Genomic DNA, 22,584 nt, shown 5'->3' on the forward strand with positions numbered 1-22,584 from the left:
CATGTCTCTGCAGTCCTGAGAACGCTCAGGCAGTGCCTGGCCCATGGGAGGCCCTCAATAGATATATACTGAGTTGGGCATTTTTCCCAGGGGTTTGTCATCCATTTTTTGGCCTTCAAATGACACAATATTCAGTTTGCAGCAGATGTGCAAAATTTTTTTAAGAGTGACTTCTCTGCGCTGCCGTACAGCCCTCAGGGGACTCTTGGTCTCAGTACTGGCGGCCTTGCTGTGCGGAGGCACAGAGATGACAGGGATGTGCCAGAGACCTCGGGTGTGCTGCTGAGCTCAAGGCTCCCCCTCTCCTGCCTTCACCCCTACTCTTCAGGCCGAAGAACTGCTGAAGGAGCTCTGGCACGCATCCACAAGTCTTGCCACCTCCGTTTGCTCTCTCCACCATACTGCAAGGCCTAGACCGTTGTTTCACCTGACGTCCTGGGGAGGTGATCACCCCACCCCACCTCCAGTGCAGGTGAGGAGATACATTTCCAAGCCCAGGAATTATTCATAGACCAAGAGGTACCTGTTGCTGCTCAGCCACTGAAGTAATTATATCTGGAAGAACCCTCAGGAAACTTAAGCTCAGGGACTGGGAGGGCACTTACCTCAAAGCACATCCTTGACTTTTATCTCAGCCCAAGTTCAGAGGCTCTGCCTCCGGGCAAATTTAGGATAGTGTGGGATGAGGTTGGAAGGAACGCCTTATCAGCCCCTTCCCATCTCTGTCATTCTCTATCCCTTCTTTACTAGACAGTTGAAGAGTTCTCAATCTTATATTCAGGGTCATGCAAAGAAAACTTCATTCCCCTCCCCAGCCCCAGACTGTCACCCCTAAGGCCCTTTCATACAGAAATTCAGGAGCCCCCTGCCGCCTGGGATGTAGTCTAGGAAACAGTGGGCCTGGGGAGGACGGAGGGATGCACAGCCTCAGCATCCAACCTGAGAAGATCCTGCAGCAGTTCCCTCTGTGTGAGGCTGGAGGTGTGCACTGGAGGATCTAAGAGGATTTTTTCCGTAGTTTACAGCGGAATGTAAAATGACCAGACTCATAGTGGGATAACAGTTTCACATAATGGTCTTCACTGTCTGAGGCCTGCTAGAGGCAGTTTCCAGAATTGAATGAATTCTGTTTAGTTACTCTTCCCATTTACTTTGAGCAATGGCCCTGAGTTTTTCAAATTAATTAAACTAGTGATAAATGTCTTAATGAACATTCACCTTGTAAAGCTACCTGATTACCCTTTTTTTTTTTTTTTTTTTTTTCTGCAGTATGCGGGCCTCTCACTGCTGTGGCCTCTCCCATTGCGGAGCACAGGCTCCGGACGCGCAGGCTCCGGACGCGCAGGCCCAGCCGCTCCGCGGCATGTGGGATCTTCCTGGACCGGGGCACGAACCCGTGTCCCCTGCATCGGCAGGCAGACTCTCAACCACTGCGCCACCAGGGAAGCCCCTGATTACCCTTTTTGTTTTTTGTTTTTTGTTTTTTTTTTTCACTTATTTTATCCTCACTTAAGAGAAGATGGACCTGGAGTGTGATTACTGTGGTCAGCTAAGAACAGAATCAGAGGCTCTGGGCACGTAAAGGCATAAAGGGACACAAGGTCATTTACACAGAGGGAAACTGAGACTCAGAGAAAGAAAGGACTTGCCCAAATTCTCTTGGGCTCAGAATTTGCTTTTCCTTACTCCCTCACGTCCCTGCTGCCCCAAACTCCCGGCTCAAAGCTGAACACAGAAGACTTTCCTCGCTGGCATGGAACATCCTCGGGGCATCTATCCCATACCCATCTACTTCCCCACCCACTGATGGAGGAATGTCTGGATCCTCGCCCAGGAAGGAGAAAGGAGAAGGCTGGTCATGACAGCCAAGACGGAAGTCTGACTGAGAACCTTAAAGAGCACAGAGGCAGGAAGGAGGCAGCAGCAGGCACGGGTCTGGGGCAGCCCCCAGCCCACCTGCTCCCTAGACGAGAGACCCTAGAGGCCAGGGGAGGAAATGTTTTGGAACAGACTCCCTGCCACTGATGGCAAAACTGGGGTGAGAAGGGAGCTCTTTCTCTGAATTAGGTTTGATGATACCTGCCAGCTTTATTTTCTGATGATGTAGCTCATGGCAAAAGGGCAGTGAATTTTGTGCTACTTAGCCATTGAAAGTAAATGGTGATTGGGGACTTGAACTTTCCAGCCAGAACTGGGCAGCTGCCCACTGTCATGAAAGGTAGAGTTTGAAAAATCTGGCAGGAAGGAGCAGAATTCCTCTGTAGTATTGAACCCACAAGCCTGGTGCTCTGAAGTTGGTACTCTTGGTACGTGAGAACATGAAAACTGAATAAAAAGTGAGAGTTGTGGGACTTCCCTGGCGGTCCAGTGGTTGAGACTTCGCCTTCCAGTGCAGCGGGTGCAGGTTCGATCCCTGGTCAGGGATCTAATATCCCACGTGCCTCATGGCCAAAAAAACCCCAAAGCATAAAACAGAAGCAGTATTGTAACAAATTCAGTGAAGACTTTAAAAATGGTCCACGTCAAAAAAAATCTTTAAAAAATAAATAAACTGAGCACTTTAAAAAAAAGTGAGAATTGTGCTGACAAAGCAGGGGCACGATTCTAGAGTGGTATTTGTCCTGGAGTTCAAATATCCACTTTTTCTCCCCCTTATCCCTGCAGTCCTTGCCCCGAGAGCTGCTAGTGACCAACAGGTGCTGGAGAAGGGTGGATCCAGTCCCATGATCCCCAGACCATCCGCATGGGCATCACCTTGATCTTGCTAAGCCCCATCCCAGACCCACTGGGCCAGATACTCTGGGAGAGGGGCCCAGCATTCTGTTTTAACAACTATGCAGGTGATTCCAATGCAGGCTCCAGTTAGAACCACTGGTCCAGAGAATGGTATGGTTCTGAATTTGCTTATTAAGGAAACTATTTTCAAGAGAGCTAGCCATTGCCTCCTACCTTACCTCCCCACTCCATCCCCCTCCACCACTGGGACAGCTGCTGTTGGGAGATCTGGGGTTTGCCCTATTGCTTTCCCAGGCCTCAGCATTTGTAAAATAAACCATCTTTCCACCACCTGCTTGGTTTCTGGCCCCAGCTGTCTCACTTCTCTCCTGGGACTTCCAGTTTTGTTGTTCCAGTGAGGTTGTCTCCACTTAAATGGTGGGAAGGGGGTCATTCATCAGTGTGGCTTTGTACCATCAATGGGACCATAGACCAAGAGCTGTGCCCTGGACCCTACCTCAGAGGCTTCTCTGCTCTGATGAGAGACTTTTCAAGGGAGGCCCTGGTTATCCTTCTCAGAAGAAGCAATGAGAATGACCTGCCTGGTCCTAGCTAGGGACACCAGCAGCTGTGAGTGACTGAGTGAGCTCTGGGGAACTTGGGACTCCAATCCAGGAGCTGTGAGCTCTGCTTGTTCGTACCTCCCCCTTTACCTGCCAGCAGGATGGGCAGTCACCTGCGGACTGCAGGGGGAAGAGTCTGAAGCTACAGTTCACTCTTGTAGCTTTAATGCCAAAGAGAACCAATTATGGTTTTTGAAAGAGATCGGCGCTCTGGAGTAACTTAAATACAATTTTCCAATTTTTTTTTTTGCTTTTTTTTCTAATTAATGCCAAGGCATTAAAAGGTATGGTGGTTGTTGGAACTGTGTCGTATCTTATCCTCCACCTCACTCACTCCTTCCCGAGTGTTAGGAGCGTGTCAAGAGCGTATCAGAAGAAGCTCTGCCTTTGTCCCCGTGGAATTAAATACAGCTGCCAGGCCTCCGAGGGGTTTGGGTTGATGGCATATATTTGATATTTTATACTTTTCTTCTGACCTAGTCTGGGGAGAATAGCCTTGGGATATGGAGAAGATGCAAACCTGTACCTTGAGAGCCCTGCGGGGCAGATTTCCAAAATACTGGCCAACCCCATAAGCTCGGGGACACTGCACAGGTGGACGTGTAGCCAGGACCCACCTGAGCATTCTTGTCCAGGGAGGACTGGCTTCTGTTCCGTGAGTGCACAGCCCCATCGCTAAGGCTGTGTTATGTTCAAGTCCATTCAGCCTAAGGGAAGAAGGGGTCACAGGAGGCAGAGGAGGTTGGTAGGGAAAATACACAGGGTTTTTATGTATATTATGTCTCTTGTTTTGAGCCTCACAATAATCCTTTGAGAGATGTAGTGTTAATCTTGTTTTGTAGCTAAGGAAACGGAAGCTCAGAAGGATTAAGGGACAGGTCTGAGGTCACAAGCTGAGAAGTGTCAGAGCAGGGCCTTGACTCCAAGCCCAGGGCTCATCCTCAGTGAACCTTCCCAGGGCCCTTCCCCTCTCTGCTCTCTTTGCCTCCATGTCAGCTCCAAGGGAACATGAGTGACCTGATAGGGTAATTGAAAAGGAGACTGCACCAGGACTCAGAAATCCTGGACTCTTCATTATTGGATGTGTCCAGCCTAGAACCCACCACATTTGTTGGTACTGGCCAATAAGCAGTTTTCTGCTGAGGGGCAAGGAGACTGGGGGGAAGGCTGCAGGATTATGAGAACCAGTGAGGATGCTGAGCTTGACATGGTGCTCCTGACCCTGGCCACCCAGGCCACTCCCCTTAACCCCAGGAATTCCCAGGCTTGACAAATAGCATGTGCAATTGCCCTTTGCAAAAAAAAAAAAGGCAATAAAATGTGTTGTCAAACTGTCTTTAGGGTTGGGTGCAAGGGGATGTCTATTGTATTTCCTTTTTAAGTAATTTATTTTACTGAAGTATAGCTGATTTACAATGTTGTGCTAATTTCTGCTGTGCAGCATAGAGATTCAGTTATACGTATATACATTCTTTTTCATATTCTTTTCCATTATGGTTTATCACAGGATATTGAATATAGTTCCCTGTGCTATACAGTAGGACCTTGTTGTTTATCCATTCTATATATAATAGTTTGCATCTGCTAATCCCAAACTCCCAGTCCTTCCCTCCCCCACCCCCCGCCCCTGGCAACCACAAGTCTGTTCTCTATGTCTGTGAGTCTGTTCCTGTTTCGTAGATAGGTTCATTTGTGTCATATTTTAGATTCCACATATAAGTGATATCATATGGTATTTGTCTTTCTCTTTCTGACTTACTTCACTTACTATGATAATCTCTAGGTCTGTCCACGTTGCTGCAAATGGCCTTATTTCATTCTTTTTATGGCTGAGTAATATTCTGTTGTATATATGTAGTATATCTTTATCCATTCATCTGTCGATGGACATTTAGGTTGTTTCCATGTCGTGGCTATCGTGTATAGTGCTGCTGTGAACATACGGGTGCATATATCTTTTTGAATTATAGTTTTTTCTGGATATATGCCCAGGAGTGGGATTAATGGATCACATAGCAACTCTATTTTTAGTTTTTTGAGAAACTTCCATACTCTTTTCCATAGTGGCTGCACCAGTTTACATTCCAAGGGGTTGTCTATTTGCCCCAAAATGCTGGGCTTTCTTTACAAATTATCTGAAGCAACGTTGTAGGCATAGTTGTATGAGAGGGTGTGCGTGTATGTGTGCATGTGTTTGTGTGTGTGTGTGTGTGAGAAAGAGAGCGAGAATATGAGCTTCACACAAATACGAAGTGTTGAGTTTTTTTCTAACAAGCCAGGCTGAGTTTTCAGTAATTCTATAGCTATGATATGACTAGTCCACTGAGGTATTCAGCACTGGCTGGAAAAATACAACTGAAATTTATTCCATCAATAGCAAGAAACAGTGACGCTTCTAAGAGTCACTTTACTGTAAAAGTGGCCTCACCATGAGAAAGAGAGACGAGTTTGCTTTCCTTCAGGCCCAGCTCAGGTTTTTTGTCCTTCTGGTAACTTCACCGGATACAAGGAATCCACATAGGAATGGGGATGCCTTGGCTCTTGAAGCATCATCACTGATATCTCAGTAAGTCTAGCCCTCTCGTTAGCCCTGCTCTTACAAGCTCTACGACAGCAGGTTTGAGGATCTGCTCAGAGGGTCTTAACTGCCCTTGTTGAGTCTGGCTTGGACCATCTGTGCTAACAGAACACGTAGTCCTCCCTCCCATGCCGTTGACTTGCACACAGTGACCTCCACGTTCCGGACGGATTGTGTTTTGCCTGCCCCACGTGCATGTCCTCTGCCTAACACACCATGTGGCGCCGAGCTCAGCCAGTTCTCTGACCCAAGCAAGGACTGCCAACAGGGCTCCCTGAGGCCCCATGCCTGGCATCTGAACCTACACATACCTATTTGCATCATGAAAAGCACCCAGTTCCCTCAGTTTGCATGTAGAATGGCTGGTTATTGGTGCAAGAAGGTGCTGCGTTTGTTAAGGACTAGCTGGGGCCAGTGGCTGCAGGAGTCTGGGTGACCACTGTTCCTCTCTCCCTCTGAACTCTGCCTTCCCTCCTCAGGGCCGGACCTCTCCCCCAGGAGCCACATGGCCACCTGGCTCCAGGGCAGCCTCCTGGTGCTACATTCTAGGTACCAAGTACCTGCATGGGCCCCATCGTTCCCAGCCTAACTGCCGAGCTCTGGAGTCCATCTCCTCTGAGAGTAGGAAGCGAGGGCCTGCATGGGGCTAAGCTCTGGCCCTGCTGCGCTGGGGGCAACCCGCTATACGACGGAGTACAGCTGCATTTCTCCCTGCAATTACCCTCCCTCATCTTCTACCAGAGCGAGCTGGCTGCTTTTCTAGCCGCAGCCTCAGCAGTTCCTGGGCAGATTTTGTTGGTTTATGACTAAGCAAGAAAAGTGGGCTCCTGGGCCAGAAGCTCAGCAGGAGTTCTGTCCCTTCAAAGAAAATGTAAATTGGCATGGAAGGTGCAGAGGTTAAGAAATCTGGGGCCCTGCTGTTAGCATTCCTGCCCTTCTCCTCCCTGAGCCTCAGAAAGCCAGGCCGCTTGTAGTGTGCGAACACAGGGGCAGGACCGCACCCCAGTGATTGATTCACACTTCTCAGCTCAGCGTACTCATGCCCTGGCCCTGAGAAGATGAGCTAATGTGGCTGTTCCTCTGTGACATTAAAGTGCTTTTTTTTTTTTTTAATTTATTTATTTATTTTTGGCTGCTTCGGGTCTTCGTCGCTGCGCGTGGGCTTTCTGTAGTTGCAGCGAACGGGGGCTACTCTTCGTTGCAGTGCACGGGCTTCTCATTGCGGTGGCTTCTCTTGTTGTGGAGCAGGGGCTCTAGGTACACGGGCTTGAGTAGTTGTGGCACATGGGCTCAGTAGTTGTGGCTCGTGGCTCTAGAGCACAAGCTCAGTAGTTGTGGCACGCTGACTTAGTTGCTCTGCGGCATGTGGGATCTTCCCGGACCGGGGCTCGAACCCGTGTCTCCTGCATGGGCAGGCGGATTCTTAACCACTGCGCCACCAGGGAAGTTCCGACATTAAAGTGCTTTTACACAGCGCCTGCTCCTGAACCTGGCAGATGGCTGCACACACATGCCCTTAGACGACACGGATAAGGAAAGCCAGCAAGTCTTTGGCCTACAAGAAGTGTAAATGTAAAGTTAAGACAGAAAAGAGGCTGGGATGCCATCCTACCCCTAGGGTGCTGGCTGCCTTATCCCTCCCTCTCCAGTCCCCGAGGACAACTTGTTCAGCTCTTGCTTCCTCCCCCAGGCACCCCCCCATCCTGGCATGGCCTTTCCGCACCCCCGGACTCTTGTGCTTTTGGAGGGCAGGTGCCCACCTCCTGCAACCTTCCACCTCCCCTCTGCCTTCTTGAAGGGCCGTGAAACCACGGCCAGCTCCCCTTTAACTGCACGTGGCCCAGGATCTGTGAAAGTTGTGATGGCTCGTGCCCCCTTCACGACTCAGGTAGTTTTTACTTATAATCTACCTGCCTCACAGGTAAGCTGGATTGAATAAGGCCCAGTGAGTGGGGAGCTTTCTACATGTTAGCTCCTCTTCCCTGGATGCACCACGCCAGAGTCCCTGGGATTGACCCTGTGATGGGTTAAAAAAAAAAGCGGTTCTCCTACCCAAGGGTGTTGACTGTGAGGCAGAAAATGCAATTAACCTTGACCAGTTTAGGTCACTGGCTCAAGCCTGCTTACTGCTTGCTGCTTCAGTGCCTTCCCTAAAGAAGAGACAAACCATAGAGAGCTAGAACCAGGCCCTCCAGGAAGAAGCACCAATATGAATTCTCCTGACCTCTGGTTTCAAAACGATTCTAAGGGGCTCACGAATCATTCTGAGCACCAGAGAGAGAATTAAAAGGATGCATGTGTACGTACTATTATTTTCAAATGTGTGTAGGTGCTATTGTGGTTCATAAAATGTACATTTATTTTTTAGATGGGTGCTTAATACATTGTTTTGACCCACTAATGTCCTTGTGAAGAGAATAACCTCTGAGGTTTAGCTGGATTCGGGTGCTCTGCCTCAGCTCACTTGTCCTGAAGATAAACGGCCTCAGGCTTGGAGCCCCGACTTTGTGACTAAACAGTAATCACCTGTCAGCGTGCGTGCCTGTTTCTCCAGTATAATCAATGGCACGACATTGAGCACACAACACACGGGTTAGCATAGCACCAGGGCAACCGCCAGCAAAGGGAAAAGGAGACAGAACTCACTGGACTTTGCCGTCCCACCAAAAGAGAAAGCTGGCTGCCAGAGAATATTCCAGGAAGCCCCAACTTAAGGCAGGGAGACCATGGAGAGGGAATCCTAGGACACGGCTGGCATCTGGAAGTGCAAGGCAAGGAAGTTTTAAATTCCTAAACCCTAGCCCCTGCCAGAGGCTTGCTGTAGAAACCCACCACGAGAGTCCACCTTGTGACCTCCCCCCCAAAGACTGCCTGGGGCCACTCCACCAGCCACAGGAGTGGGTGCTCCAAGGGAGGGGCGATTGCAACTCTGTGTGAGAGGTGTCGCAGCGGCTCTCAGTAGATCCTGCCTTTGTGTTTCTTCTTGGGTTTTGAACTTCATGGGATTCCGCTCTAAGGAGGAGCTCTGCTCCTACCTCTCTCCCTTCCTTCCCTCCAGCCTTGGAGACACAGCAAGGGAAGATGCTTGTCTTCATTAGTCTCCACAAGAGCCTCGTAGCTCAAAACCATGCCTCCACCACGGGTAAGTGGGAACCTGAGGGAACTCTGACTTCATGGTGGGGAGCAGAGGTTTCACCAGATGCTGAGAAATAATGATAAAAAGATCCTTTTCCACTGATAAAGGGAATGTACAATAGGATGTGTCTTTTTTGTTTTACAACTACCTAAAGAGAAAAGCCATGCTTCTTTTTCTTCCTGTGAAGTGGAAGAACTCTGAGGTTGGATCTGCTGAATTTAATGTTCTTACCAGCTAAGAGCCCTACAAGTGTATTTGAGCTGCCAACCCATGAGTATGAGTTGTTTTTGTGGAAGACATGATTCTTTTTTTTTTTAACATCTTTATTGGAGTATAATTGCTTTCACACAATGGCGTGTTAGTTTCTGCTATATAACAAAGTGAATCAGCTATACATATACCTACATCCCCATATCCCCTCCCTCTTGCGTCTCCCTCCCACCCTCCCTGTCCCACCCCTCTAGATGGTCACAAAGCACTGAGCTGATCTCCCTGTGCTATGCGGCTGCTTCCCATTAGCTATCTATTTTATGTTTGGTAGTGTATATATGTCCATGCCACTCTCTCACTTCATCCCAGCTTACCCTTCCCCCTCCCCGTGTCCTCAAGTCCATTCTCTGTGTCTGCGGGAAGACATGAGTCTTATCAAAAGTCCATGTGATTTCTATCACAGAGGTGCAATTTCCCCATGGCTGCCCCAGGCTTCTGCTAATATGGCTGTTGTATGTAAGGAAGCGAACTTCTTCAGCCATTAAAACTCACACCAGGAGGGACAAATTAGGGGTATGGAATTAACAGATACAAAGTACTATTTATAAAATAGGTGAACAACAAGGGTATACTCTATACCTCAGGGAATTATACCAATTATCTCGTAATAACCTGTAATAAAGTATAATCTGCAAAAATACTGAATCACTGTGCTGTTCACCTGAAACTAACATAATATGTAAATCAACTATATTTCAATTAAAAACAAAAAACTCACCCCAGCTGATCACAGTGTAGTAGCCAGCTTGGTGCAAAGGACAATTTGTAGGGAAAAATATTCATAATAGGCAACTGTCTCTTAGTATTCCATTTCAATTGCTTTGAGAGAGATAACAGTACAGGACATGCTGCTTGAGACAGGGTTAAGCATATTTTCTCTGTTCCCAGAAGAACCTTAAAAATGACCTTAAACTCTTCCCACACTCTGGGGCATCAGTAAGGAAAGAGTTGACAGCCCCTGCCCACAGTGACAGTTGTTGACGGAGTCCTTTGAAAGACCTGGTTTGTGGCCCACTGCCCCGAAGTCCCCGTGTGATTCATAACAAGGCTCTGTTGTGAGAGTAGCTCTTGCTGGTGGGAGACCGAAGGGTGTAAGAATGGGGCCAGCTGCCTCAAGGTTATGTTGTGGGCGGGAGTGTGAGGCCGGCAGAGGAGCACGGGAGGTGCCCACGTGTCACCATCTTCCTTAGTTAAGCTGTCCACTCACTCATCCTTCCAATCCTGCAAGGGTAAGCTTCTTAAGATACTTGCTGAGAGATTTGATATCCTGCCCTAGTTCTCCTTGGAAAAGTATAGGGTGAGCTGGCAGAAGGGACAGAGGTGAGGGGTAAACCCTTTGAGGTCTTAAAGATCTGTCCATACCAGGAGCAGGGCCAGGTCCTTCTGTAATTACCCGTGGCCTTGGGCCTTGTCATAGGTGAGATAGTTTGGCTCTTATAAGACCACCTTGTTTTGCATGCGGAATTAAACACAGATCCACCAGAGATGAGCATCTCAGCTGAACTGCGGAGACCACTGGGGTCAGGCCCAGAGATGCTGTCTTGCAGAGCTCCAGCTGTCCTGACACTTCCCTGCAAGTCATTCTCCCAGCTCATCAGAGATACCCAGGCAGGTCCCTGAGGAGAAGGTTATGGGTTTAGAAGTGGCCTAATTTCTTGACATTTTGTAAAACCTTTTAGCCACCCCTCCACCTTCTATCCATTGTTTCCACAAATAATTATTGAGGACACACCTGCCATATGCCAAGCCCTGTGCTAAATTCTGGGGGAGGGCTCCTACCCTCGTGAAAAGTATGGTGTAGAAAGGGAGCAGATGATAAATAAGTAAACAAATCAACAAGATAATGACAGACTGTCAGTGCCATGAAGGAAATAAACAGGATAAATAAATGAGATAGACAGTGACAGGGAGGGGCTGTTCTGTAGGGAAAGACCTCTCTGCAGCAAGGACATTTGAGTTGAGACCTCAAGGACATGAAGAGCTGGAGGAAGGGCATCCCAGGCAGAGGGGGTACAAAGACGCAGAGGCAGAAAAGCCTTGGCCTGCTCAGGAACAAAGAGATGGTGGCCGGAGAGTGGTGAGAAGAATGATTTGGGGTGAGTTCAGAGAGGAGGCAGGAGCCAGGTCGTGTAGGGCCTTGGAGGCCGCGGTCAGAGCTTGGATTTTATTCTGAGAGCAAGAGAAACCCCTTGCTGACAGTGTCACACAGGAGTGGCAAAGTCATTAAAGATCACTGCGTGCTCGCTGCAGTTAAGAGCCGTGAGGCATATCTATATGTGCTGCTATAGAGTCACAAGATACCGTAATGGGGAAGAATCCCAAGAAGCAGAATACAGTATAAAATATGCTGCTGATGTCTTTTTAAAACAGGAGATGTATATGTATATAGGCTTGCCCGTGTATAAAGTAACCTCATTAAGGATACCCAAGAAGCTGGTGAGGGTTTGCTTCTGGGGATGGGGAACTGCAGCACAGGTAAAAGGGAGACTCTTCATAGTATATTCTTTTGTATGTTTGAATACCTTACTATGTGCCTGTATTACTTATTCATTAAAAAAAAGACAGTTTGTCTAAATCGCGGTCACCCTGGCCGCTATGTGGAGAAAGGGTGAGCACAGAAGCAGAAGACTGGCTAGTAGGCTCTGGCCGTGGTCCAGTTGCGAGGTGGTGGTGGCTTCACCTAGGGAGTTGGTGACGGGGATGCAGAGAAGCAGGAGGATTCATGATGCACTTTAGAGGCAGAGCCAGCTGGACTTGGTGAGTTCCACACGACAGTCCAGAGGAACGCTGTGTGCATTATAGGTGGGAACTGGGCCTACCTGACTCTTACCTGCCTTCTCTGACATCTTTGTGGAAGGAAGGGTTCTTGGGCTCCTTCCAGGTGCTGAAAGCCTCAGAATTCCTGAGAATGTTGAATCCATCACAATATGGAGGACATAGTTATGGACATGTGCCCCTTTCACATCCTCATGCAACTGTTACAAACGATTTTTAATGACCATCAAAACACAGTTACACTGAAGAAGCCCGCCCATTTCTCAACAGAGCTTGCTTTCTTTGCAGAGAGATGCCAAAGGCCAATACCTGTTTGACCTTCTTTGCCACCACCTGAATCTGCTTGAGAAAGACTATTTTGGGATCCGCTTTGTGGACCCTGATAAGCAGCGGGTAAGTCAATATTCGAAGCACAGATGGAGGAGAGGGTTGGTCAGTAAGCCTGAGGCCCTGAACTGTCTGTCACTCATGTTCGGAGTTTAGCCGCAGGAGTCGGGGACCAACCGGACCCTGCAGTTCGGTGTCATCTCTTCAGATCATATTGTGAGACGTGGAAGACCCCATAGCAGAGCTCAGCCGGAGTGGTCCATCGTTTTTTAGATGCTGAAATGGCAGCCTCGAGAGCTGAAGTGATTTGCCCAAAGCTGCCCAGTTAGAGTCAGGGCAGCTGGGCGGGTGTTGTGGTCTCAGAGCCCAGGTCACAGGCTGAGGCTGTCCTGCCCCTCTCTAGTAAATGGGCTGATTCGCCTTGTTCTGGTTAGGAAGGGTCTCACCTGAGTGCCACAAGAACCCAATCTGGGCAGGACAGAGATGGAGCCGAACTGACGTGGGCTTTTCAGCCCTTGCAAATCCTGCAGTTCTTGTTCTGCTCTACGCAAGGTGGGCGGCTCTACAGACACAAGGCATTGACAAGGACTGTGATATTCCGGACAGATACAGAAACAAGGCCCCTGACTACTCCTCCAGCTTCATCTCCCCGACTGTCTCCACCCTGCTGCGGCCCCACCAGATGATACTGTGGCTCTCCACACACGTCAGTCTTCTCCTCTTCAGAGCCTTCGCCTGTACAGTTCTCCTCTGGAACATCGCTTCCCCTTTCCTCACTTCTCTACTCTCCACACTTTCCTTCTGGCTAACTCCTTCTCACATGTAAGGTCTCAGCTTAGACTTTGACTTCTTCCCGGAAGCCTTCCCTAACCCCTACTCTGACTGAGGGGCCCCTCTGATGTGCCCCCATGTGCCCTGTTCTACCCCTATTGGAGTAGAACTTATTACACCATGCCTGTTTGATTACCTGTGTTCCTTGCAAAAATATGAGTTCCACTAGGGCATGGACTTTATCTCATTCATCACTGTAACCCATGGAACTAGCACAGGGCCTAGAATGCAGTGGATGCTCAATAAATATCTGCTGAAGGGATGATGAGTGGGTGAGTTAGTGGGTTATAGTGCCATGTTCCTGCCCTCCACTTGCCCAGCTACCCTTCAGGCCCACGCCTGCAGTTCCTATAACTTCCGTCCATCAGCCCTTTGCTCACTGTGGGGAGGTTCTCTCTGGCATCCCCACCGAAGTGGGAAAGTATGCAGAAGCGTTCAGGCCTCACTGCCTCCCTTCCCCACACCCACTGTTGTCTACCATCCTCCAAAAGCACTGTCACCACAAGCCCCAGAGGGCCCCCCTTTCATGGGTCCACACATTTTTTTCATAGCTCCAAACATAAGCTTCATCTCTGTCACCACTGGGGACCTTGGAGCCCCAGAGGGCGCAGCCTCCCACCAGTGCCCAGGGCCGCAGGTAACTCCCTCTCCAGGCCAGAATCAGATGGTGTTTTTTGTTTCATTCATTCATTTATTCATTCATTTATTAATTATTTGGCTGCGTCAGGTCTTCATTGCTGCTCCCAGGCTTTATCTAGTTGCAGCGAGCAGGGGCTACTCTTCGTTGCTGTGAGCAGGCTTCTCACTGCAGTGACTTCTCTTGTTGCGGAGCACAGGCTCTAGATACACGGGCTTCAGTAGTTGCAGCACGTGGGCCCAGTAGTTGTGGCTCACGGGCTCTAGAGCACAGACTCAGTAGTTGTGGCGCACGGGCTTAGTTGCTCTGCAGCATGTGGGATCTTCCCGGACCAGGGATCGAACCTGCGTCCCCTGCATTGGCAGGCGGATTCTTAACCACTGCACCACCACAGAAGTCCCCAGGTGTTGTTTTGTTGTTTGATGCTCTGAGCCGCTGTGTCTCCAGGTCACATTTAGGGTTTTATGCTGAAGACTTGAGCTGTAGGAAAGAAACCAAAGCCTGAATCTGTTTCCTTTGACAAGCCCTGCCCCACTTTGCTGCCATGTTTCATTCCTCCTGGCTCAGCAGAATTTTGAGCATCACCAGTGTTTGAGGAGTGTTGAGGTCAGCCCCTCACCCTGTAAAGGCCCCACTGTCTTGGCATAAATACTATCCTTAGCTCTGGACGATAGTATAAGACCCCCCCAAAGTGGCACGACACCAGGAAGCTACATGTCCTCACATGCTCTAGGTGTCTGTTCACTCTGTGATGGTAGAGTCTTAGACTGTTTTTACGAAGGGATTTTGTTGTTGTAGTTTGTTTATTTTTGGGAGTCAGAGCTGTTTCTCCTTAAGAAGGAAGACCAGTTACCCCAAGGTCTCTTCATCTCCCAAAGACAGTGGCATATGAAGAAAAAAGGGTAAAATGTATCCTGTTCATTATTTTTTAGTTGGATCAGCATGTGCTTGAGGCGGATAAGAGAGTGTGTTAAGATGACAAAGATTAAAAGCCAAAGGAGACAGGAAAATAAGGAAATGGGGAAAAGGAGAAATAAACTTTCACGGAGTGACTCCTTCGTGCCAGGCTCCACGCTGGGCACAAACCTAGATCTTTCAGCCAATGGACGTTGAGTGATGAGGTGCATCAGGCACGAAGCTAAGAGCTTCACCTGTGTTATTCGATCCTTACCACGAACGAGATGAGTATCCGCAGTTATACCATCCATTCTCCAGATGAGTGGACGATCTCGGACAGGTTATGGAACTTGCCCAAGGCAAGTGGCAAAGCCTGTCTCCTGCTCAGACCTGCCTGATGCCAGAGCCTGTGTGGTTTCTGGGGGTTCCATGCTGAATTCGTACCCTATAGCCTCTAAAGTGACACGGTTCTGTGCTTTTATTGAGGGTTTAAGGAGAGCAGGGAGGCTTGAGAGGGTCCTTGAGAGCTCTGGGGAAATGGACCTGTAAAGAATTGTCCTAGATCTACTGATCACGATAGAGATGGAGGAGATGAGCTCCCTGCCCTGCCCCACCCCAGACCTCTTCCCCTGAGCACCAGGGTGGCAGAGCCCAGCGCTCACATCCATCCCATCCCCTGCTTGCTCTGCAGGGGTCTCCATGGGGTCTGGGATTTCTCTGGTCCCTCCTGGAGGAGCTGCCCTCACTCCCCCTCCCCTGTTCCTGGCTCAGGCCCTGGTCTCAGACTATTCTCACCCTCTCCTTCAAGCCCCCAGAGTCTGAAGATCGTACCACCTTGGCTCCTTCACCCAAATGCAGGAGGAAGCTCCGCTCTCTGAACCTTCTTTTTACTCTTCTCCTGACCCCTCCTCTCCAACCCAATGTTATCAATTTGCTAGTGATTCTAGGACCCAGATATAGGCAGACAGCTGCAGAAGGTAACTCTGGCCATCACCATATTTGGGGGATCCTGTCAAGATTTCTCTACCAGACCCTCTCTTGGACAAGCTTTCCACCTTCTTTCCACCTGCTCGTGGTCTCCTCCAGCCTCACTCCTTTCTGGAGCTCGCACTCCAGTACAAACTAAAGTCTTCTCTCCAGCTATTGCCAAGGAGAATAGCCTTTTGTCATTCAGCCTCTCTGCCTTCTGCTGATAATGGATCTATCATTGCACTTAGCTTCTATCTATCTTCGTTTATTTATTTTAATCTATCGGTCCAGCGCCTCAGGGCATTTAGTTTTCTGAGTCCCCGACACTTGCTGTGTTCTTCTCACTGTCCACAATTCTGGTGTGCTCCGCACAGACAGGCCTCCTCCGCCTTCACAGGCATGGTCTGGAACCCCAGTTGTTTCCATGCAGTTTCATCTCCTGCCTTTGCTCCCCTGTGAAGCCAAGCCGCGGTGGGCCGTGTAATGTGAGAAGGACCTCTTAACCACACTGAGTGGCTCTAATGAGTTGCCAGCCTCGTGGGAACTCAGATCAGAGGAAGCAAGAGAGCAGGATGTCAGCCCAGATTATCCATGTGGAGCTGACGGGAGAACTGGCTCTTGGTGGGTCCATTAACTGTGTGACCCACGGCCCAGCCCAGAAGGTGAGAGCTGGGCATCGAGGGAGGCCAGGATGCGTCTGCGTGGCCCTGCCTGCTTTCCTGCCAGAGGGAGGACTCTCCCAGACGTTTTACTAAATAGAAGTAGTCAGAAAAGAGGGAGGTGTGGACCTGGTTCCTTCTCCTGTTCTACAGCTGCACATTGAACACTGAGCTGGGCACCAGCGATACAGTGGTAAACAAGAGAGACTTTTCTGCCCTCACAGAGCAGTGGTTTTCAGCTACTTCCAGATAATCAGACCCCAAATGTCAGCAGTTCTAGCTCTCTGCAAATTAGCAAGGTTCCTGATTATCATAAAAGCAACAAACATCAATAGTGCATTTTATAAGGCATTCATGTAGAAGTGGGAAACTGACATAGAACGTTCTCGTTGCTTCCTTTCCCAAACGTAAGTACCATGGGAAAAAATGCATTGCTACCATGTCCTGCCTCTGCGAAAATCCAGGGGAAACAGGATACTACACACTGATTGCGGTTAGTTATCTTATGAGACTTAGATTTTAAACATCCCTGGATGCCAAGGAATCCTGAGGATGTGTTCTCTAACACAAGGGTTGGCAATGCATTGCTCAAACAAAGATCAAATATACACCAGCCATCCCTGCCTTCTCCACATTTATGAAATTCCACCTGCCAGTGCTTTCTAGAGCTGCTACCAATAGCCTCTGTGTGTCATCCTGTCCCCACTGCATAACACAAACACAACCCATTAAAGGGAGTGTTTCCCTACTAAAAAGCCAGGTGGGGCTCTGTCCCCATCACACATATGTGCATTCATTTGTGCCTGCGGGCCTGCCAGAAACATGGCTTGGAACTCTGGCGCCCTACGTTGGAAGGCGGCATTGCCAGGGAAGCCCAGAAATGGCATCTGAAGCTGGATCTCTTCCCCCCTTCACAGCTGGTTCCATGGGGAGCTTATTTCAGAAAATCAAATCATTCTGTACTCTCCAAGCCTACATATCACAAGCTTCTGAGCTGCTTTCACCCTGGGCTACAATCTGTCTAGTTTTTTAAATTGAATAAAACAAGTTATATTTGACACTGCTTCTCATTAGGGCTTTCTTGTTCTGTGTTCTCTGTTTCAGCATTGGTTGGAGTTTACAAAGTCTGTGGGGAAGCAGTTGAGATGTAAGTATTGTCCATGAAAAGACGGAAGCCTCACCCCTGGGGAGGGTGGGAGGAAACCTCCCACTTGCAGTGAGTCTTGGGAATTTTCCACTGTTCTAAGTGTAAGTTGGCCCTAAACATGTGAAGATTTTCTTCAGATGGTTCAGAGACCTGTGCATCCCAGTGGGGCGGGGAGCCCAGTCATCTTCCTGGGAAGGTCTTCCCGATGGGCACCTCTTTTTCTCTGCAGCCCAGCCTCCATTCACCATGTGTTTCCGCGTGAAGTTTTACCCTGCAGACCCTGCTGCCCTGAAAGAAGAAATAACCAGGTAAGGCTGAGCTCATGTCCCTCAGCCTCTAAGACTTGTTGGAGAGGATAGGAAAGAGGGACTGTAGCTTCCTAGATCCTCTACTTTGGAAGCTCCCAACTCTGATAGGCAAGGAATTCTTCCTAAATATAGCCTTACTTCTATATTTCATTTCCACATGCTCTCTTTGCTCATCCCCTCAGCAGAATTGCAACAGAGTGAGCTTCTTTCCTTCAAGAATGCTTCATCTTAAACTGGTCATCTGCAAAGGGGTCTGGAGTAATGAATTAATCAAAAGCATTTTTTCTTTTACCAACGATGTGGCCACCATGGATGTTTTTGGAGACGGCCGTGTTGCTGCTTATGTGAGGGCTTGAAATAGACTCCAGCGGCCTAATGTACTTGGGAAATGGTAAAGCAGGACACTGAAAAATGAGCTGGGAAACACTGAGGATTTTAAATCCAAGTGGGTGACCTCCCATGTGCTTATGGATCAGGCCCGTGATAAACTCTTCCTTGTGGGGATCGTGTTCTGTGGCAGGCAGCTACAGGGAATGAATCCTGTCTCACCCAGCACCACTTGGGGATGAGAAAGAACCTCTGTGCCCACACCATCCTACAAGAGGGTCAGTGAATTGGAGCTTCAAAGCTCCCCCAAGGGTTTTGTGTATCTAAGCCAAATTCACTCTAAAAGTCTGACCTCAGAGATTTAGAACTCTCTGAACCGGGATCCTTAATTTTTATATTAGAAAGATGTCATTAGGACCTTAGCAAAACCTTGATGTTACCTTGTAGAGGGTGGAGCCCTAGGTGAAGAGCTGATGCCAGGGAATCCTAGAGCCGGGGAAGAGACAGCTCTGCCAGCTCTGCCCCCGCCTCCCTAAAGCCTTACAGACAGCAAAGATTGGGACGAGGCCACTGCCAGTGTAGAGACTGCTTGTCCTCTAAGGCCTTGAGACCTATTTCTAGATGCTGAACTCCACATGAGCCCCAGTGGAGGTTGAGGGGAATCTTGCGAAGGAATCAAAAGGATCAGGAAGGCTGTTTCCTCCAGATGCTCTGAGCGCACCCACCACCCACTTTAAAGCACTGAGGACAGTGAAGTGTGTAGTTACAACCAAGTCTCGTGCTCCTTACTGGGCACATGGAAACTGCAGGCTCTGCTCGTCCATGTGGAAGTGGATGTGGCCCCTACTTTGCCTGTGAAAACCAAGCTCATCCATATTAATGAGGAATCCTGTAGCTTTAGGCAGGAGAGTGAGGGTAGAACCACTGTGTTTAACAACTTAAACAGAGAGGAGTTTTGGTAAAGCACTAGCCTGCCCTGCTCACGACTTCCAGAGCGCTTGCCACAGTTCTGTACCTGCCCCTCCTTCCCCGCTTCCCTCCCCCTCCCCCCCTCCTTTCCTCCCTCCCTCCCCACCTTTCTCTCCTGAAAGAGGTGATGGTGCCAGGGCAGACCTAGGAGTCCACGCTCCTGTCCACATGTCAGGGCAGATTTAACACATCTTTGTTGAGAGCCTAGCACCTAGCCTCCTAACACCTCGCATCAGGATCACCTTTTCTGCACGTCACTGGACCAACAGTAAGGATGAGACCAACTCAGAGGGCTGCCAGTGACAGCACGACAGACACACGGCTTTCTGATTTGATTAAAGGACAAAAATATATAGTTCTCTTGGCCCTTAGGAGGAGGTCTTTTTCTTTTTTAAGATTTCTTTTTAATGTGTGGACCATTTTTAAAGCCTTTATTACATTTGTTACAGTATTGCTTCTGTTTTATGTGTTGGTTTTTTAGCTGTGAGGCATGTGGGATCTTAGCTCCCTGACCAGGGATCAAACCACACCCCCTGCATTGCAAGGCAAAGTCTAAACCACTGGACTGCCAGGGAAGTCCCAGGAGGAGGTCTTAACAATACAATTTTCTAAAACAAATGTCACTACATGATACTAATGTACAGACCCTCCTACCCAAGGAGCAGCATAGACCAGGAGGCTCAGATCCTGTTTCTGCTACTTCTTGGCTATGTGGCCTTGGACATAAAATAGTTAACTTCTCTGACCTTCAGATCCCTTATTTATAAAATGAGGATAGTAATAGTACCTCCCAGCTTCATTGGGAGGATTAACCACTACACGGGGTCTTGTACTTCTTAATACACCCCCAGGGAGCCTGGCACTGAGCAAAGGCTCACTGTTTACTGCCAGGTCGATTACCTGGTCCGTGGACCTCAGGTGCTCTGCATGGGGCACAAGTACAGTTGGTTCTGGCTTTTCTCCCTTGTTTATGTGATAATCCCCACTCCTTTTCTGTCCTAGCTAGAGTCCTAACACTTAAGCAGCTAACTTGTGAGGACTGGGAAAGCCATGGCCAGGCCCCTCTCCAAGTCAGCAAACTTCAAAGACACTGGCAAGCATGTGAGCTCCTGCCCCTTCCGCATGCAGCTGTGCCCATCATCCTCGACTATTTTCCCCTTGCTCTCTGCCTCACCAGCCTTCCTTCCCTAGAGGGCATTTTCCAAGCGTTGTCAGGTGTGCGGACCTCAAGGTGCCTGGGCCTGATTTGGAGTCTTTGTGCCTCCCCCTCCCTGAGGCGTTCTGTGGAGGCCCTGGTCTTCGCTGCGTCTTTATCCTCATTCACATCCCTGCTGCTCTTAAAAGAGTGGGTACCTGCCCCGGCCTCATTCAATACCCATAATTCATTACTGGCTTAGAGCTCTCCACCCCACCTTCCTGCCAAACTAATTTAGCTGTCAGTGTGGTTTTTTCCCTGGCAATATCAGTCCTAGATTTCGCTGCCGTCTCAGCTACTCCCATAAAGCTAGGCTTAGAGGAGGGGATGAAGAACTGTGCTTCAATTTATCTCTTGGACTCTTCCCAGATGATAAATTTAGTTGCCAAATCCTGATTAATCTCTTTTGTCATTTTTTAAATAAATAAATAGATTTTCTTGTCTGAGCTAGAGACAAGGCAGAGAAGATGGGGATTAGGCACCAGATAGGCACCAGATTTAGCTTTTAACAAGGGCTGCAGGTGTTCGAACTCATTGAAAGATCAAGTAATAGAAGGAAACTGAGTGCACATGGGGCCCCGCCTTCCAAGGAAGCAAACTGCCTGACACATGTTTGAGCAGGTGCTCAAAAAATGTTAATAGACTTTTCAGGTCATTTATTTTTTTAAAAAAAGTTAATAGAGTTTATAGGTAATGTATTCCATCAGTGAACATCACTTGAGACTAGCTTAGGCTAAGATGGGTTGGCAAACTTTCTGTAAAAAACCAGATAGTAAGTATTTTAGGCTTTGTGGGCCATATGGTCTCCGTCGCAACTAATCTGTTCCACCATTGTAATGCGAAAGCAGCCACAGACAGTACATACATGAATGAGCCTGGCTCTGTTCCAATAAAATGTTATTTTATCTCACTGGGGACTCTGGTGGCAGGTTTAGTGTGCCAATCCTGGGAGAAGGAATCAAAAAGATCTGAGTTCAAATCCCAGGTGGTTCTTTAACTAGATGTGTGACAAGGCAGGCAACAATATCTCTGATCACTCCCTTTCCTCATGTATGAGACAGGGATAAAAACAGTAGTCACCTCATAGAATTGCTGAAAGAGTGCGTGTTAAACAGTACAGTGTGTGGCACACAGCATGTACTCAGTAAATCACTGCTGTATTGTCTCTCTCCCCTGGAATGTAAGCTCCATAAGAGCAGGGACTCTGCTTTGTTCTCTGCTGTATTCCCAGCACCTGTGGCTGTACCTGGCACATGTGTGTGCTCAGAACTAGATGGATAGATGGATGGGAGGTTGGATGGATGGATAGAGGGATGGTTGAATGGATGGATGGATGGATGGATGGGTTGGTGGTTGGATGGATAAATGGATGGATGGATGAATGAATGAGTGGATGGGTGGGTGGGAGGGAGGGTGAATGGGCACAGGATATATAGGCTTTCTAGAAGAATATTAAAAGTGACAAAGCATAATCTCTAACTCCAAGGAGCCCGCAGTCTAGTTTGGGGGAGGAAGACATACTAAACAGGATCATAGTTAGGAAAAGGGATGGCAGAAAATAGAGGAAACCAGGGGCGAAGAATCTAATGAAGGGAAGACAGGGCCAAAGGATCTTTTGGAAGAAACTCTTCAGGAGCTGCCAGTGCTTTCCAGAGTTCAGAACCTTTAATTGTGGAAACATCTCTGGATTCATCCCCATCCTCTGACATCAGAAATCAGAATGCCAAAGCCAGTTCCTTGGATGTACATGTTCCAGAAATACATAGGTTTTTCTTGGTCATCTTTTTTTTTTTTTTTTTTAAACCCTGAAGAATCTCTCTCTTTTTTTTTTTTTTTTTTGGCTGCGTTGGGTCTCTGTTGCCACATGCGGACTTTCTCTAGTTACGGCGAGCGGGGGCTACTCTTCATTGTAGTGCGCGGGCTTCTCATTGCAGTGGCTTCTCTTGTTGCGGAGCACGGGCTCTACGTGCACGGGCTTCAGTAGTTGTGGCACATGGGCTCCAGAGCGCAGGCTCAGTAGTTGTGGTGCACCGACTTAGTTGCTCCGCGGCATGTGGGATGTTCCCAGACCAGGGCTCGAACCCGTGTCCCCTGCACTGGCGGGTGGATTCTCAACCACTGCGCCACCAGGGAAGCCCTCCTTGGTCATCTTTTAGGCTCTCACACACTCTGCCTTTGGATGGTCCTCCATCAATTTAGGACAACCTGGCATTTAAACAAA

At 48.6% G+C, this 22,584-nt stretch overlaps 1 protein-coding gene across 4 annotated transcripts in view; it reads left to right on the top strand.

Moving 5' to 3' along the window:
- Positions 1 to 22,584, top strand: part of FRMD5 (FERM domain containing 5) — a 340,406-nt gene that overhangs the window by 281,051 nt on the left and 36,771 nt on the right. For 3 of the 4 annotated variants that reach the window (XM_060294340.1, XM_060294342.1, XM_060294341.1), the window contains exons 2-4: positions 12,386 to 12,490; positions 17,522 to 17,564; positions 17,794 to 17,872. In XM_060294340.1, the coding sequence (XP_060150323.1) occupies positions 12,386 to 12,490; positions 17,522 to 17,564; positions 17,794 to 17,872 (227 nt within the window). Of the gene's footprint in view, positions 1 to 12,385; positions 12,491 to 17,521; positions 17,565 to 17,793; positions 17,873 to 22,584 lie in introns of those variants that run through there. The other variant, XM_060294343.1, reaches the window with a different exon arrangement.

Source organism: Globicephala melas, chromosome 2, assembly GCF_963455315.2.
Source record: "Globicephala melas chromosome 2, mGloMel1.2, whole genome shotgun sequence".
Classification (NCBI taxonomy): domain Eukaryota; kingdom Metazoa; phylum Chordata; class Mammalia; order Artiodactyla; family Delphinidae; genus Globicephala; species Globicephala melas.